At 59.9% G+C, this 16,897-nt stretch overlaps 1 protein-coding gene across 1 annotated transcript; it reads left to right on the top strand.

Annotated features, from left to right (window-relative positions):
* Positions 1 to 5,285: 5,285 nt before the first annotated feature.
* On the top strand, positions 5,286 to 14,683 carry EPOR (erythropoietin receptor). Its single transcript, XM_077329955.1, has 8 exons — positions 5,286 to 5,554; positions 7,924 to 8,068; positions 8,443 to 8,627; positions 9,231 to 9,382; positions 9,514 to 9,667; positions 12,107 to 12,194; positions 12,455 to 12,542; positions 13,278 to 14,683. The coding sequence occupies exons 1-8, from the start codon at positions 5,428 to 5,430 to the stop codon at positions 13,824 to 13,826; spliced, it is 1,488 nt and encodes a 495-aa protein (XP_077186070.1). The 5' UTR covers positions 5,286 to 5,427; the 3' UTR covers positions 13,827 to 14,683.
* The last annotated feature ends 2,214 nt before the right edge of the window (positions 14,684 to 16,897 follow it).

Here is a 16,897-nt window from a genome sequence, read left to right on the forward strand (position 1 = left end):
GGACTGGAGGGGCCCTCCCTGGCCTGACCCAGCAGGGCTCTTCTGAAGGTCTTCTCAGGGGAAGGCCTCGGCCTCTCTGCCCTGTGGCTGGCCCGGCAGAGGAACTGGCTGGCCCCTGGGGGAGACGGGAGGCTGGACTGGAGGGACCCTCCCTGGCCTGACCCAGCAGGGCTCTTCTGAGGGTCTTCTCAGGGGAAGGCCTCGGCCTCTCTGCTCTGTGGCTGGCCCTGCAGAAGAACAGGCTGGCCCCTGGGTGAGACGGGAGGCTGGACTGGAGGGACCCTCCCTGGCCTGACCCAGCAGGGCTCTTCTGAGGGTCTTCTCAGGGGAAGGCCTTGGCCTCTCTGCCCTGTGGCTGGCCCTGCAGAGGAACTGGCTGGCCCCTGGGTGAGATGGGAGGCTGGACTGGAGGGACCCTCCCTGGCCTGACCCAGCAGGGCTCTTCTGAGGGTCTTCTCAGGGGAAGGCCTCGGCCCCTCTGCCCTGTGGCTGGCCCTGCAGAGGAACTGGCTGGCCCCTGGGTGAGACGGGAGGCTGGAGTGGAGGGACCCTCCCTGGCCTGACCCAGCAGGGCTCTTCTGAGGGTCTTCTCAGGGGAAGGCCTCGGCCTCTCTGCCCTGTGGCTGGCCCTGCAGAGGAACTGGCTGGCCCCTGAGTGAGACGGGAGGCTGGACTGGAGGGACCCTCCCTGGCCTCAACCCAGCAGGGCTCTTCTGAGGGTCTTCTCAGGGGAAGGCCTCGGCCTCCCTGCCCTGTGGCTGGCCCTGCAGAGGAACAGGCTGGCCCCTTGGGGAGACGGGAGGCTGGACTGGAGGGGCCCTCCCTGGCCTGACCCAGCAGGGCTCTTCTGAAGGTCTTCTCAGGGGAAGGCCTCGGCCTCTCTGCCCTGTGGCTGGCCCGGCAGAGGAACTGGCTGGCCCCTGGGGGAGACGGGAGGCTGGACTGGAGGGACCCTCCCTGGCCTGACCCAGCAGGGCTCTTCTGAGGGTCTTCTCAGGGGAAGGCCTCGGCCTCTCTGCCCTGTGGCTGGCCCTGCAGAGGAACAGGCTGGCCCCTGGGTGAGACGGGAGGCTGGACTGGAGGGACCCTCCCTGGCCTGACCCAGCAGGGTTCTACTCCTGTGGTTCGGTCCACCACATGCAAACCCGTCACCCGGGCGGGGGTGGGGTCAGGGGGGGGGGGGACGCAGCAGCATTTTTCAAAAGGGTAAAAGCCGAATAACAGCCAAATGGTGGGAAGGATCAGATAAGCGGCCGTGACTTCAGTGAGCAAGCGGTGTTGGATGTTTTCGAGCAGGGCGAGGGACTTGGAATAAACAACCCCGTGCAGGTTCCTTATCAGGCCGAAACACTGTCTGTTTGTTGCCGCCTGTTTTTCTGCCCACTCCCAACCTGGATGGGGAACAGGAGGGTGGCCTGGCCTGGCCAGCCCCCCCCCCCCCCCGCAACACAAGATGCTCCTCCTGAGGGTTTTGGAGAAGGGGAGGTGCACTTACTGGTTGGGGGGGGGGGTTAACTGCAAGCTCCCCACAAACAGCACAGAGGGGGCAGGCGGCCGGCCGGGTGGGTGGGTGGGTGGGAGTATATGAGAATTTCCACTTCGTCCTTAGGGTGGGCCTTTCACCCAGACCGAGGGACCTGGAGAGCCCCCAGAATTACAGACCACGCAGAGCAGTTCCCCTGAAATAAAGGGATGCTTGGAGGGTGGCCTGTAAGCCCCCCCCCCGCCCCCGCCTGTGTCCCCCTCCCCGGCTCTGCCCCCAAATCCCAAACTGGCACTAACAGAGGGATGGTTTACGGCTGTTTTGTGAAGCGGCTGCTTGAGCATCTGTGGACATCCCGAGGGAGGTCTGAGTAGTGAGGAGTGAACATGAGTCAGAAATGCTGATTCTGTGCAAGTAGGCAGGGGGCGAGTGGGTGGGCAGAAGGCCTGTGCCAGCGCTTGGCTCTCGTGGCCCTTCCTTGCACGGCCAGGGAAATGCCGATGGTTACTTTGGGGTTGCGAGGTGAATTTCCTCCAGGCCAGGCTGGCCAGGAGTCCTGCTTTTTTTTGAGCTGGGGGGGGGGGATATCCTCTGAGCATAGAACTGGGGTCACTGTGGGTGGGCAGGTAGTTCTGGGTTCCCTGCATAAGGCAGGGGGTTGGACTAGATGACCCTGGAGGTCCCTTCCAACTCGGTGATTCTATGGTGAGTCAGCAGTGTGACTCAGTGGCTAAAAAAGCAAACGGGATTTTGGGCTATATTAAAAGAAGTGTCCAGATCATGGGAGGTGATGTTTACCACCTTTCTCCGCTCTGGTGAGACCTCACGTGGAGTCCTGTGTTCAGTTTTGGGCACCCCAGTTGAAGAGGGATGGAGACAAACTGGAGCGTGTCCAGAGGAGGGCAACAAAGAGGGTGAGGGGTTTGGAGACCAAGTTGTATGAGGAAAGGTTGAGGGAGCTTTATTTCCTGGAGAGGACATAAGAGATATAATATCCATCTTCAAATAGTTTAAGGGCGGCCATAGAGAAGATGAAGCAGAGTTGTTTTCTGTTGGCCCAGAAGGTCAGACCAGAACCAGTGGGTTGGTTTCCCTCATGCTGTTCTTGTAAGGGCCTTCCTGTCAAGGAGAGTTTGTTTTCTGCCATCTTTGGGTTGTTGTAATTATTGGGGGTTTTAATGGGTATTTTATGGGGTTTTACCGTTTAGATTGTTTCTGTAACCCAGTGTGAGCAGGTTTCTGAGAGTGGTGGGATATAAATCCAATCTTTAACCGCTCTTTGCGGAGTGGATAAAATAAAGCAGTAAGGGCCCCGAGGGCGGGCCGTGTCCGGGATGAGGAAGGGTGCCGATAGGCCCCTTCCCCCAGACTGACAATCGGAGGGCTCAATAGGCAGGCGCAAAGTGCCTGCCAATTGGGCCTTCTGATTGTCAGTCCAGCGGCAAGGGACCAATTGCGAGCCACGCTGTGCGCGGGTCGCAATTGGTCCCTTCCCGCCGGACTGACAAATCCACCACCATTACCTGCCTCGCCTTGGAGAGGGCAAGTTGCAGCCTCGCCATGCGCCCACGATCGGCCAGCAGCAGCAGCCGTGGCGCCGGCTTCAGCCATGGCCACCACCAGAACACCTCGCCCCCGGCCCACTGCCACCCGGCACAGGAAGACACGGCGGTGGCGCCCACCCCGCCAGCACACAGGCCCGCTCGCTCGAGGATGCTCGGGGACCGGTTGCGGAAACGCAGGCTGTGCCGCCCACGCCGCCAGCCCTGCCCGCTGCCAAAGAACCGGCCCATCGGCAGCGGCCTCGCCTCCAGCTCCACCACATACATTCACTCCCTCACCCCCAGAGGCCCAGGTAGGCCGCGTCACGGGGTGGGGGCCAGTATGAGCCGGCACCAGCTCACACGCCGCCCCGTGCCCGGCCTCGGGTCCGGCCCCTGGCCCAGCACAGCCAGAGAGCCGACCCGCCAAACTCCCGAGCCCCGCTAGCGCCCACTGTATTTGGAGTACAGCGGGCTTATTTTCTAGTAAATAAATACATTCAAAAGAATTTTTGACTAAACATCCGGAAGAAGTTCCTGACAGTGAGAGCGGTTCCTCGGTGGAACAGGCTTCCTCGGGAGCTGGTGGGTTCTCCTTCTTTGGAAGCTTTAAAGCAGAGGCTAGAGAGTCATCTGACAGATTTTATTAACTGAATTCTGGAGATTTTTGGTGGGTGGATCACTGGGACATGAAATGGGGGTCACTGTAGGTGGGCAGGTAGCAGTGAGCTTCCAGAATCATGCAATCATGACCCTGGATGTCTCTTCCAAAACATTATGATTCTAAGGTGAGCCCTGCGGATGTGGAAAGGAAACGGGACACAGCCAAACTTCTGAACACGCAGGCAGGTAATTTGTTGACCTGGACGCGGGGAAGAAAAGTCCAAGGCAAAAGGCCACCTCAGGGTCAGGCACCATTCTTCCTTGTTGGGGGGGGGGGTGACCTTGATTGTCTGGGGTTGCCAATCTCCAGGTGGGGCCTAGAGATCTCCTGGAATCGCAGCTGATATCCTGACTCTAGAACTCCACTCTGCTGCTCCACTCTCATGTCCTGACTGGGGCCCCCTCCCATGCCCCATCCTCCCAAGTTCCACCCCCTGATCTCCAGGAATTCCCCAACCCAGAGTTGGCATCCAACAAGGCTCCCTCATCCCACCTGATTGGGGAGGGGTGGCATTTCAGGTCAGGTCAAGGGCACCAGCCCCTCCCCCACATGCCTTAGCTAGGGTCAACCCTGCATGCTTGGGAGCCGGACTTTCCAGGGCACGATTCCCAAGGCGCACTTGAGGGTCAATGCCACCCCCCAAAAGCAGCCATTTTCTCCAGGGGAGCTGATCTGTATTGCCTGGAGGCTGGCCGCCCTCCGACCAGGAGAAGACCCAGGGACTTTTTTAAAGCCTTTTAATGGGTATTTTAATGGGGATAGGACTATTGTGACCCGCCACGAGCCTATGGGGAGTGGCAGGAAATAAATCTAATTAATATTAATAATTTATTTATTTATTTATTTTTATTTATTTAGATTTATATACCGCCCTCCCCGAAGGCTCAGGATAATAACAACAACAACAACAACTTGGCCATCCATGGCTGGGCTCCAACAGATTAAGGTTCCCAAAGGGGCAGTGGGGGGAACCGGCTGAAGATGAACTCTCTTCCCCACCCCCACACGCCTTGTACCTTCCCACCCCCAGGAAGGAAGTTGCGACCCTAACGTGGCCCAGGGACTTCACTAGTGGAACAGGCAACTTATTCTTCCCCATAGGGTTGCCAACCTCCAGGTGGTGGCTGGAGTTTGCCTCCTCGGACAGGTGCTCTTCAGGCAGCCAAGATCGGTTCCCCTGGAGGAGGAGGAGGAGGAGGAGGAGGAGGAGGGGTGCGTGCGGCCTTTGCGCCCATTGCCGTCCCTTCCCACTCCAAACGCGGTCCTCCTCAGGCTCCGCCCCCCAGTCTCCAGATGTCTCCCGACCTGGTGCTGGCAAACATGGCCCCCGCTCAAGCGGGGTAGGCAAAAGGGCCTTGGGGCTGCGGGGCTCCTGATGGCTGGCTGAACGGGGCCTTGGAGGTTAGGAGGGGAGGGGTCCCGGCTCAGCACCAAGGGCTCCCTGCTGCCTCCCAGGAGGCGGGTGGGGCCGAGGGTCTAGTCCCAGAGAGCTCTGCCGCCGGGCACGGGCACCCGCCCCCCCCCCCCGTCCCTTATCTGCTGCGGCCAGCTGCGCGGCGGCGCCCGGAGGCAGAGGCGGCCCGACGAGGCGGTGAGCAAAAGGTGCCGCGGAAGGGAAGCAGGCAGGCAGGCAGGCAGGCAGGGGAGGAAGGAGGCCGGCCGCTTGGCTGGCAGGCTGGCTGGCTGGCTGGCTGGCCGGCGAGCCGCAGGCCGCGGGGGTCCCGTCGGATTGGAGCAGCATGGAGCCCGGCGGCAGCGCGCGGCGGGGGGCGACCCTGCTGGCCGCGCGGCTGCTCCTGCTGCGGCTGCTGCTCGGGGGGGCGCCCGGCTCCGCTGCGGCCCTGGGCGCCGACTTCGACTACAAAGGTACCCAGGAGCGTGTCCGGGGGGAGGCGGGCGGGGGGAGGGGGGGTGCGCGGCCTTGGCCCTGCCTGGACAAGGGGTCTCTGGGTCGGCCAGCCGGTGCCCAACAGGGTCTCGCGCGTCTCACGTCCGTCTCGCTGTCGCCTGCTCTTTGCCAAAGGGGGGGGGGGGGGGAGCGCTTTGGTCGAAATTAGGTTATGCAATTCCTAAAAAGCCGTGCCACCCCACCCTAGCAGCTCCCAAAGGGTGGCTCTCGGAAAGTCGGCCCCCGCCCGCCCTCCTTATAGTTCTCGATGGAGTGTGGGTCCGTGTGCGTGTGTCCGTGGGCTGCCCTCTCCATGCTGCGAAATATCTGGAGATTTGAGGTGAGGGCTGCAGGAGGGCGGGACCTCAGTGGGGCCCGATGCCCTCAAGCCCCCCCTTTCCCCCCAGGGAAACTGATTTCCATAGTCTGGACCAGTTGTATTCCATGAGCACTCCAGGCCTCACCTGGAGGTTGGCACCCACGGGTATGCCTTCCTTCCCTGCAGTGAGGGCAGGCTGCATGTGCTGTGCTTGCGCATCCCTTGAACATGGAGTGGCCCAGGCTGACCAAGGGGAGCTGAAGGCCGCAGAGCAGGGGCTGGAGCCTGGGTCTCCCGGCTCCTAGTGGGATGCTGTCAAAGAATCCTAGAGTTGGAAGGGACCTCCAGGGTAATCTAGTCCAACCCCCTGCTGAATGCAAGGGAACAAAGGGGTGGAGATTCTAATGAATTAGCCTTTTGTTCCTTCTCCTGATCCATCCTCAGTTCTCCCCCCCCCCCAAAAAAAAAAACAAAATAAAGCCCTCTAGGTCTGTAAGCCGCTGAGCTGCCCCCAGCGCAGGGTGGGCACTCTGAGGGGCCGTGGGTAGCCATTTGGAAGGGGGTCGGACGAGGCCACCACCCACCCTCCGCAAATGGCCCCCCTCCCCCCTGCCCTGCTTCCTGCTCCTCTTTCTACAGCCCAGATTCTGCTGGGCCTTGGCAGGAACGGAAGGCAGGGACAGGCGGCATCTTATCACGGGAAGCAGCCGGAGACGGCAGAGGGAGGGGCTTTGTGTTTTGTTTGTCTAACATGAGGGGGAGGCCATGGGGGTCTGCAGCCCGTCCTGCTCTGGGCCGCCGTCTGAATCCCCAAGCCAGCTATGAGTGGCCACGTCCACTGAAGAGTGGGCAAGGGGCATGGACATAACACGTGAGAAGCCATGCTGGATCAGGCCAGCGGCCCTTCGAGCCCAACACTGTGGCCATCAGGAGGTGCCCCGGCAGGGCCAGAACTCCAGAAGCCCCCCCCCACTGTTACCCCTCCAAGAAGATGGAGCCTCCCGCCCCAGACAGAGAGCCCCTTCCAGACCGCTGCTGCAGAGGGTCATCCAGAGCCCCCCCCCCCCCCCGGGGCCATCTGGGCTTCTAGCAGCCACCACTTCCTGTGACGTGTGAGTGGCCTTTGGGTGAAGGAGGGAGGCCCTCCTTTCATCTGTTCCAGGGCCTCTGCTCCTCAGGTGCATGGAGGACCCACATGTCCTTGCCGTGTGGGAAAGGTCAGCCTAAGTTGCCCCCCCCCCGCACACACAGTTGTTCCTCCTCCTCCTCCTCCCTCCCCCCTTGTGCTGAGAAGCCCTTCCCCAGGCTTTTCTGCCTCTCAGTCCTCCTCTGAGGGGGCTCCCCAAGGAAGGCCGTGTTCTCCGGGTGGGGTTGGGGGTGTGTGAATGGAGGGGGGCTCTGGTGCAACTTTGGGGGGAAGCCTTAGGGGGTGTCTTTGGATCCTTAGTTCTTTGGCCAAGGCGGGAAACCCTGGACATGATGACAGTGTTGTTAGTGAAAGGTGGGAGGGAGCCATGAGGAAGAGAGGAGGGGGGGGGACACCAAATAAACCTAGGCCTGAGACACACACACACACACACACACCCTGCCTGCTGCCAGGAAAGCCAAAGCTGTCCTTCAGAGGCATACCGGTTAGGCCCCCCAGGCCCCCACTAGCAGGGGATGGGGGGGGGTGTTAGTTTGATTTGGGGATGGAGCCTGGAGAGAAGGACTGGGACCTCAGCAGGGGGGCCCAACGCCACAGAACCCCCCTTCAAAGCTGCCCTTTCCTCTATGCAGTCTGGAGATGAGCGGAGATTCAGGGGGCGGGATCCCCAGGCCCCACCTGGAGGCTGGCATCCCTGTTCATTGCCCCCTCCCATGCCTCTGCCAGAAGCAGGCTTTGCTGGGTTAAAGGAGGCTGCAGATGGAGCTACGCAGAGTAGGAAGGGGACTCAGGCTGCTGTTAGGAGAGTGCAGGGGTGGGGGTGGGCTGTCCTACGCAGCCCCACCCCCCTGTGGGTGACCTTCCCCTCCCTTCCCCTCCAGCTGCTCGCCTGCTGACCGATGAGGAGGTCTCCCCCAAGTGTTTCTCCCAGCGCGTGGAGGACCTGGCTTGCTTTTGGGAGACTCCACCAGCCCCACACAGGGAGGGAGAGAACCAGACGGGCTACACCTTCCTCTACAGATTTGAGTGAGTGTCTCGGGGGCAGCCCCAGAACTGGCCGGCTCAAGACTCAGCCAACCCTTCGAGCCGAATCCCACGAGGGAGACCGGGCTGCCTGCGGACCAGGCCTGGCCAGACCTCTGGGGGTTCGACGCCTTTCTCGGCCCCCCCGGGTTAACATGAGAGGCTGCTGGGGAATGACAGAGCAGTCCGAACGTAGCTTGGAGGCCTGCCACTTGGCAAGTAGGCTGAAGATGAGCTTTTTAAAAAGGCCAGAAGCCAAACCCTCCCCCCCCCCCGGCTCCCAGAATCCCTCCTGGCCCATCGGAAGGAATGGCCAGGGAATGGCCAGCTCCTGTGGGCTGAGACCCCCGCTGAGACCCCACCCGGCTTCTTTGCAGGGATGAGAGTGTGATGAAGTCCTGCCCCCTGGAAGTGGAGCAGACGGCCCGGAACACCACCCGCCACCTTTGCCTCTTCCCGCGGGGGCACGTGGCAGCCTTCACCCCCATTGAGGTCCAGGTCTTCCAGGGGCCCCCCAGCAACACCTCCCTGTACTCCAGAAAGGTCTGGATGAACCAAGTCGGTAAGAAGGGAGCGCCCCCCCCTCTCCCGTGGCTTAGGGGAGGGGAGGAAGAGCCCCCCCCCGGCAAGGGGACTCCTAACATTCTCCCAGGCAGGGCCTCCTGTGCCAGGAGCCACTGCATGACAGACAGGAATCCAAATGGTAAAGTTCACCCACCGGTCTGCCCGTGCCAGGGCCCTGCCAGGGGAGGAGCTGGGGCAGCCCAGAAGAGGGGCTTTGGGAGCAGAGTAGGTCCTTCCGACCTAACGGGCCTCACTGGCCTGAGGTGGGGGGGGGGGTCCTGTCAGGATCTGGCTGTTGCAGGACCGTCCTCAGCTCTGTGGCCTCCTGTCCAATGGAGAGAGGACTCCCCAGGGCTTCTCCCCCCAGAGCCCCTGGCCTCCGCCTGGCCATTTCATGCAGAAAGTCCCTCCTAGCAGGTTCTGACATGCGGGAGGGGGCCCCAGTCTGAAGGGGCCAGGCAGGATGCCTCTGGGGGCCTCACTGGGGGGCTGGGTGGTCCTCCAGGGAGGCCGGGTTCTGTCTCCCCGATGGGCGCTTCCCTGAGATGTCCAGAGAGGTGCCCACTTGTTCTCTCTGCTTCCTCCTCCCCTCTGCTGGCAGTTTTCCTGGACCCTCCCTCCAACCTGACGGTGCGCCTGCTCGAGACACCAGGGCAGGTGAATGCCAGCTGGCAGGCCCCCCGCCTGGCCTTCCTGGACTCCAGCATCCTCTACGAGGTGAAGCTCTCGCCGGAGGGCTCCCCAGCCCAGGTGGTAAGTCCAGTCCCCTGCCCCAGGGTGTGTGTGGGGGGGGGAAGGCTGTGGGCCTCATGTCCCTGGGAGGCCCTGTCCTCCACCCCCCCCCCCCACCTCGGCTGACCTGGGCATGGCCTTCCTTCCTGCAGGTGGAGATTGCCAATGGGCGCACCTACTGCCTGGTCACCAACCTGAAGGGCCAAACCCGCTACTCGGTGGAGGTGAGAGCCAAGCCCGACGGAGTCAGCTTTGACGGCTACTGGAGCGCCTGGTCCCAAGCTGTGACCATCACCACGGCCAGCAGTAAGCTCTCTGGGCCACCTGCGCCAGAACCCGTGGTCCGGGGGAAGTGCCTACCCTCGTGGGCATCGCAGCCCTCCTCCTCCCCAGGCTCCACCCCGAATCTCCAGGGGTTTCCCAACCTGGAGCCGCTGGCCACCCAACCCCCCACTGGAAGCCCTACTGAATGCTGAGACCCCTGGCCCGGCCCCCACAAGCATAGTTAGAAAGTGGGGGGAGAGGGGTCTTCACGGTGCAAGGTGGCCCCTGGAGATGCGATGGGCAGTGCAGGTGAAGAGACGGCCTCTCAGATGCAGGGTCTTCCGCAAGGCAGGTGTCAAATGGCCCCCTTGTTCCCCTGCCCTCGGCCTTCCCCTGAGTGTGGGCCTCCACCCGCTGCCACCGCCATCTTGGGGTTATAGAGTCCAAATAGAGCCATAGGAGGTGGACAATAGAGATGCTCCAGCACAGCCACTCCTGCATCAACAGGACATTCTTCTTTTATTTTTCTCAAAAGTCCTTTTTAATCAATGCAAAATACTGCAACCAAAATGGCTAGAAAATAAATGAAATTTAATATTCACACAACATTTAACAATTCATTACTACTTGTAGTATTTGTCTTGGCAGTAGTATGTGTGAAAAGGATCTGGGGGTCTTAGTAGACCAGGCACTGAACATGAGTCAGCAGTGTGTCTTGGTGGCTAAAAAGGTAAATGGGATTTTGGGCTGTATTAAAAGAAGTAGAAAGAGCCTCTTGTGGCGCAGAGTGGTAAAACAGCCATCTGAAAGCTTTGCCCATGAGGCTGGGAGTTCAATCCCAGCAGCCGGCTCAAGGCTGACTCAGCCTTCCATCCTTCCGAGGTCGGTAAAATGAGTACCCAGCTTGCTGGGGGGTAAACGGTCATGACTGGGGAAGGCACTGGCAAACCACCCCGTATTGAGTCTGCCATGAAAACGCTGGAGGGCGTCACCCCAAGGGTCAGACAGGACTCGGTGCTTGCACAGGGGGTACCTATACCTTTACCTTTACCTTTAAAAGAAGTAGAGAGTCCAGATCACGTGAGGTTATGTTGCCACTTTATTCTGCTCTGGTTTGACCTCACTTGGAGTACTGTGTTCAGTTTTGGGCACCAAACTGTCCAGGGCAGGGCTACGAAGATGGTGAGGGGTTTGGAGACCAAGACATACGAGGAAAGGCTGAGGGAGCTTGATCTGTCTAGCCAAGAGAGGAGACGACTGGGAGGGGATATGATAACCATCTTCGAATACTTGAGGGTTTGTCATATAGAAGATGGAGCAGAGTTGTTTTCTGTTGCCTCAGAGGGTCGGACTAGAACCAATGGGTTGAAACTAATTCAAAAGGATTTTTGGCTAAACATCCGGAAGACGTTCCTGCCAGTTAGAGCAGCTCCTCAGTGGAACAGGCTTCCTCGGGAGGTGGTGGGTGGGTCCTCCTCCTCTGGAAGTTTTTAAGCAGAGGCTAGAGAGTCATCGGACAGTAATGCCGATTCTGTGAACTCAGGCAGATAGTGAGTGGGTGGGCAGGAAGGGATGTGCCAGTTTTTGTCTCTTGTGCATCCCCAGCTGTTCTGAGCAGTAATATCGGGGCTCTCTCAACCTCCCCTCCCTCACAGGGTGTCTGTTGTGGGGAGAGGAAAGGGAAGGTGATTGGAAGCCGCTTTGAGCCTCCGGGTAGAGAAAAGCGGCATATAAGAACCAACTCTAATTCTTCTTTTTCAGTAATCTCAGGGCTCTCTCAGCCTCCCCTCCCTCACAGGGTGTCTGTTGTGGGGAGAGGAAAGGGAAGGTGACTGTAAGTGGGGGTTTCATGCTGGGCTGCAGGCTGGAGTTTTATTTGTGGCAGGTTGCCCCATCTCTTCCTGCACCCACCCGGGGGAGCATGTGGCCTGGTGTGCCTCACCCACCTCCAGTTTCTGCTCCTGCATGGGAGCTGGGGCAGTGAAGGTCCCGGTGTGTAAACGGTTTTGGAGACTCCTTCGGGCAGAGAAAAGCGACATATACGATCCAATTTCTTCTTCCGGGGAGTTACTAATTGTCGCTGGGGGGTGGTAGGTGAATTCCCTCCAGGCCAGGCTGAATTCTGGAACTTTTTGGTGGGGGGAATCACTCGGGCATGAAGTTGGTACATTATTGTGAACAGACTGAGAGAGGAGAAGGGGGGGGGGCCTACAGAAGGTGAAACCCAGAAGGGACAATACTTGACCCATGAGAGAGTGAGGCCAAATGCCAAATTGCCCAGCATACCCTTAACCCTTTCCTCCCCAGATCCTCTGGCATGCAGAGTTACAATGTCCAGCACCACCTGGTGTAAATGCTTGGCTGTGGCTCCTGGCCACTTGGAAGCATGTTCCTTGCCCATAGAGCCATAGAGCTGGAAGGGGAAAGCCCCACCGGGAGGCCACCGGACACGCTGGGCTCAGAGGCTCTCCTGCCTTGCAGGTCTGGACCCCCTCATCCTGGCCCTCTCGGCTGTGCTGGCGCTGATCGTCCTGCTGTTGGCATTCATCGCCCTGATGTCGCACCGCAGGTACGGAGGGCTCAGGGGAAGCCCTCTCCTCCTGGACGGGGGGGGGGGGGGCGTTGACAGACCTCCTTCTGCAGCACTTCACATGGCTGGGGCATGCGGGGGGGGGGGAGATTCGGAAGAGCTGCAGGGGCCGGCACAGCCACTTGGAAGTGCCCGGGGAGGGGGGGGGAGACGTGGTTTCTTAGATACCTCCTGAGGTGATGGTGGTACCTGTCTAGATTGGTCTCACAGAAACATCCTCTGTCACTTTCTTTGACCAGATTTTTGAAGAAGAAGGTGTGGCCTGCAATCCCCACCCCGGAACATGAATTCAAGGACCTCTTCACCATCTACAAGGGGAACTTCCAGGTATTCCTCCACCTGCCTGCCCAGGCCCATTGGTGGGTGGGGTCCCCAGGGCTCCACCCTCAACTTGTATTTCATTTTTTTTAAAAACGTTTATATCATACCTTTCCTCCCGGTCCAAGGTGGCTTGCAATAACAGTGGCATGCATTTTCAGTCTACGACCCAAAATAAAATTGCCAGTCCCAAATCTCTCCCCTCAGCCTACCTGTCAGGTAGCTCCCCGGTCTCTTCTGTGGTCCCTTCCCCTTGAATTCCTCCTGCCTGCTGCAAATCTCCCAGGACGGGAGGGGCCCCTCCTCACCTCTTCAGGGAGCCCCCCCCCCCCCTCAGCACTGGGCCAGAAGGGAAAAGACCCAGACTGTCTCTGGCCAACATGAGGAGGGCCACCTGGACTGGGCATCCTGCAGCGGAGGGCTAGCTGGTCGAGGTCTGCCAGACCACCACGGTTGCCGCCTTGGGAGAGGGGGAGAGTCTGGACAGAGAAGGTGATGCTGACCCTAATTCCCAAGTAGAATTGCAGGCCCAACTCCTCACTGTGAAAGGGAACATGCACAGTCCTTTAGCACTTGGTTCCTGATGGGTCAAGAAACGTTCTTAGGGTCCCAGCAAGAAATCCGAAGACGGCCCTGCATGCAGACCCTGCCTGGGCATCCCGGTTGGGGGTGGGTGGGGGGGGGAGAGTCCAAGGGAGGCCAGCCCTTCTTCTCCACTGACCAGCATCCCCCTCCCCCTTGCAGCTGTGGCTGGGGCACCAGAGCATCTACCTGTGGTGGAGCCAGAGCCCCCACCTGCTGGAGGAGCAGCCCTTCTTGCTGGAGGTCCTCTCCGAAGGCCAGCCTGGCAAGGGGGACGGCCCTCCCCCCCTGCCTCCCAAGACCCGGGGCCTGGCTGAGCGCCCGTGTCCAGCAGGCGGGTCTCAAGAGGATTACCTGGTTCTGGATGAAGACTTGCTGCCCTGCGGCCCCAGCGCGGGAGGCGGTCAGCTCTCTGTGGCCGGGGCTGCTGGGGAGAGCACAGAGGTAGGGGCAGGGACCCCGGAGCCCAGCCAGGCCTCTTCAAGTTTCGAGTACACCGTGTTCGACCCCAACTCCGAGAGCCTCTCCCCGTGGGATCAGCAGACAGAGCCCCAGCCGAAGGGCAGCTACCGGATGGTGTCCGACTCCGGGATCTCGGCCGACTACAGCCCTGTGGGCTCCAACGCCGGCCAGGCCGGGTTGTACACCAACCTCTGCGAAGGGGGGATCCAGCCCCACCCCTTCCTGCCCACCTACATTCTCTGCTCATAGCCACGACAACCCTGCCCCCCACCCCAGGCTCCACTGGGGCCAAATGCCCGAGGAATCCGGGGGGCGTGGGGGGGCGGGCGGTCCGCTCCCAGAGCTCCGGACGTCCCCAGCTCACTCCTGCCAGAAGAGAAGAGCCAACAAGGGAACAGAGCCCTGACGTCTGACTCTCCCCAGGTTTCTTAAAGCAGAGGGCGATTTCGAAAAGGTCTGGTCTGGAGGGAGCGCCTGGGAAACAGCAAGCAAGCGGTCAGGCTGGCAAGGGGCACTTCACCCTGCCTGGAGGGGGTCCCACGCCTTGGCCTAGGAGCACGATGCTTGTCCAGGACACGCTCTCACTCCTCGCCCACCTTCTTGGGCACTCTTGGGTGGAAGGCGTCCGGTGCCTCCCTCCAGCTCCGGGCTCAGGGGTAAGAGCCGGACGGCAATAATCCGTGCCCCCACCTTGGGGAATAGGGGTTGAAAGCACGGGTGGAAATGCTCACGGGGCCCGAAGACGCAGAGGGCCCCTGGAGATTAGGCCCAGGAGGGGCAGGAGGCACCCCGGGAAGTCTGCCTGTTCTTTACTGCCCTGAAGGGGCAAAGTGGGGGGGGGCGGGGGCGGGGGGTTGGAAAGGGTCTGCGGGCAGAGGGTTCCCCAAGCTTTGCCCAAGCCCAAACCTGGCATGGTGCCGTCCTTCTGAGAAGATCAGGCAACATCCTGACTTGGGGCGGGCTTTCTTCTTGGGCGCTGGAGCAAGAGAGGTTTCCACCCCTGGACTCATGGCTGTACCTGCATAGCATCCTTGTGTAAAGATGTATCAGAATCCAGACTATATTTTTAACACATTATTATTTTGAAATAAAAGTGAAAAAGGAAATTTTGCTTGTGCTCTGACGTGCTTCCCAGTTGTGCCGTGGACCTCCTCCTGCCCCCCTCCTCCTGCCCCCCCTTTCCCCACTGCCCCTGCTCCTGTCTGGCCCATTCCTTTGGCCCTGAGTAGCCCCTTCCCCACAAGCCAGCGACGCCTGGAGCACCTGACCCAGCCCCAGCTTAGGTGTGGACGTGGAGCACGCCTCTCCCCACAGCTGGCTGGCTATGCATTGCTGAGAGAAAGGTGCCCTGCACATGCTCAGGAACCTTGTTGCTCCAGATATTCCAGAACCTGGAAGGGCATTCTTGATTGGCAACATCTTTGTCCTGTCTGTTTGCCCCCCCCCCCGCACAACCAACAGCTTCAAGCCTCACAAAACCTTTCCTAGCCTCCTCCAGTGTGTCACAACACCTTGCGCTGCAGGTTGCCAACCTCCAGGCGGGTAAGGAAGCAAAATGTGAGTAAGTTAGGATGCTTAGGGCTGATCCTGCGTTGAGCAGGGGGTTGGACTAGATGGTCCCTTCCAACTCTAGGATTCTGTGACTCTATGAAGTACAAGTCCATGCAAGGCAAACTTGTAAGCAAGAAATCGGACTATTATACAGCTTCTACTTGAATGCAGAGTCTATTATGTACGGAATAATTCCTTCCTAAATAGCATGTTTTGTCTGCATTCAAGTAGAGGCAGCTGATTACTCACTTTTCTTGCTGACCCCTTTGCCTCGCAGAGACTCATCCTTGCAGAACCTACTCACTGGGTGACCCCATTCTGCTTCCTTTTGGCGTCATGGTATTAAGAGGCAGAGGGTTCACAGGTCACCTGCTCTGATGCACCAGAGAGTTCCAGGTGGACTCCTTCCCAAATTCCTCTCCGCTACCACCACCCCCCCCCAGGCCTCCAGGCCAGAGTTGGCAAGCCTCCTGGTGCTGTCCTAGCACCTCCTTGAGAAAAGCAGGCCAGCCAGCAAGAGGGCAATGAAGGATCCAGGGCAGACATCTAAGGCAGCTTCGTTCCGGAGTTCAGGAACACGATGTTCCCCTGCCTCCCCCCCCCCCACACACACACAGCAGGCCCGGCCCAGCCTGGTGGCCAAGATAGTGCTTATCGGCCCCATAGCCGACCGGACCAGACCGGCAGCACCCCTGGCACACTTATCAGCAGCTCTTGGGGAGGCGGCCAGAGGCAAACAGTTGGACCAATTCCAGAGCATGCAGCTCTGGAAGGGAAGCCCCCCCCCTCCCCACCTCCTGGGGCCGGATCATCAGGGGGAAGCTTCCCCGGCTAGCCCCATTTCACCGTGGCCCAGGCTGGCTTTGGCTCAGGGGGGCTTCTGAGAAGATGGGGCACCCTGACTCCGCAGAAGACGTTCCCCTCCTGCATGGGGAAGGTGGAGTGGCCGTCCGCACCCGCCCAAGACCAAACAAGGCCCGTTTTACTCATCTGCTTCATTTCTCCCACAAGGGGACCCTGAGCAGCCTGTATTTCTCTCCTTCCCTCCATTTTGTTCTGACAACAGCTCTGCGACACAGGGAAGGCCAAGAGGGTGGGACTAGCTGAAGGTCACCTTCCCGGCATGTATGATGCCGATAAAGGCTCCTGGATCTGTCTGTCTGCCTGTCTGCCTGTCTTCCTGGCAGGCTACCAAGGCAGGGTGGGGGATCTGAGCCTGGGGCTGCCGGATCTTCGTCCCACTCTCTAACCACTGCATGACACTTCCCCAACCACCGGAGCTGCTTGGGGGAGACCCAGGGATTGCCGGAGGTCGGGAGGAGGGACTAGGATGCTGCCAGGAGCCCAAATACAACCCTGGGCAGCAGCATCGGTCTGAAGGAGGAGAACAGCGCTTGAGTCCAGTGCCACAGGACAGCTTCGACCCAGAATAAAACTTGGTCGGTCTTAAAAAGGTGCCCCTGGACGAGCTGGTTATCTTGCATCCCACTTTTTACTACCCGAAGGAGTCTCAAAATAACTCTCAATCACCTTCCCTTCCTCTCCCAGCAGTCCCCCAGTGAGGCAGGTGCAACTGAGAGAGCTCTGAGAGAACTGTGACTGGCCCAAGGTCACCCAGCAGGGGTTTTCCAGATTAGGAGCCACTGCTCCTAACCACGACACCAAGCTGAGTATCTGAAGAAGTGGTATCAGAAGTACTGGCAGCCAAGGAACCAAGCAGCCCTGGGAGGGCCACTGGGAGGACACAGGGCAGGCTGGATCCCCCCTCC

Source organism: Paroedura picta, chromosome 3 (assembly GCF_049243985.1).
Source record: "Paroedura picta isolate Pp20150507F chromosome 3, Ppicta_v3.0, whole genome shotgun sequence".
Lineage (NCBI taxonomy): Eukaryota > Metazoa > Chordata > Lepidosauria > Squamata > Gekkonidae > Paroedura > Paroedura picta.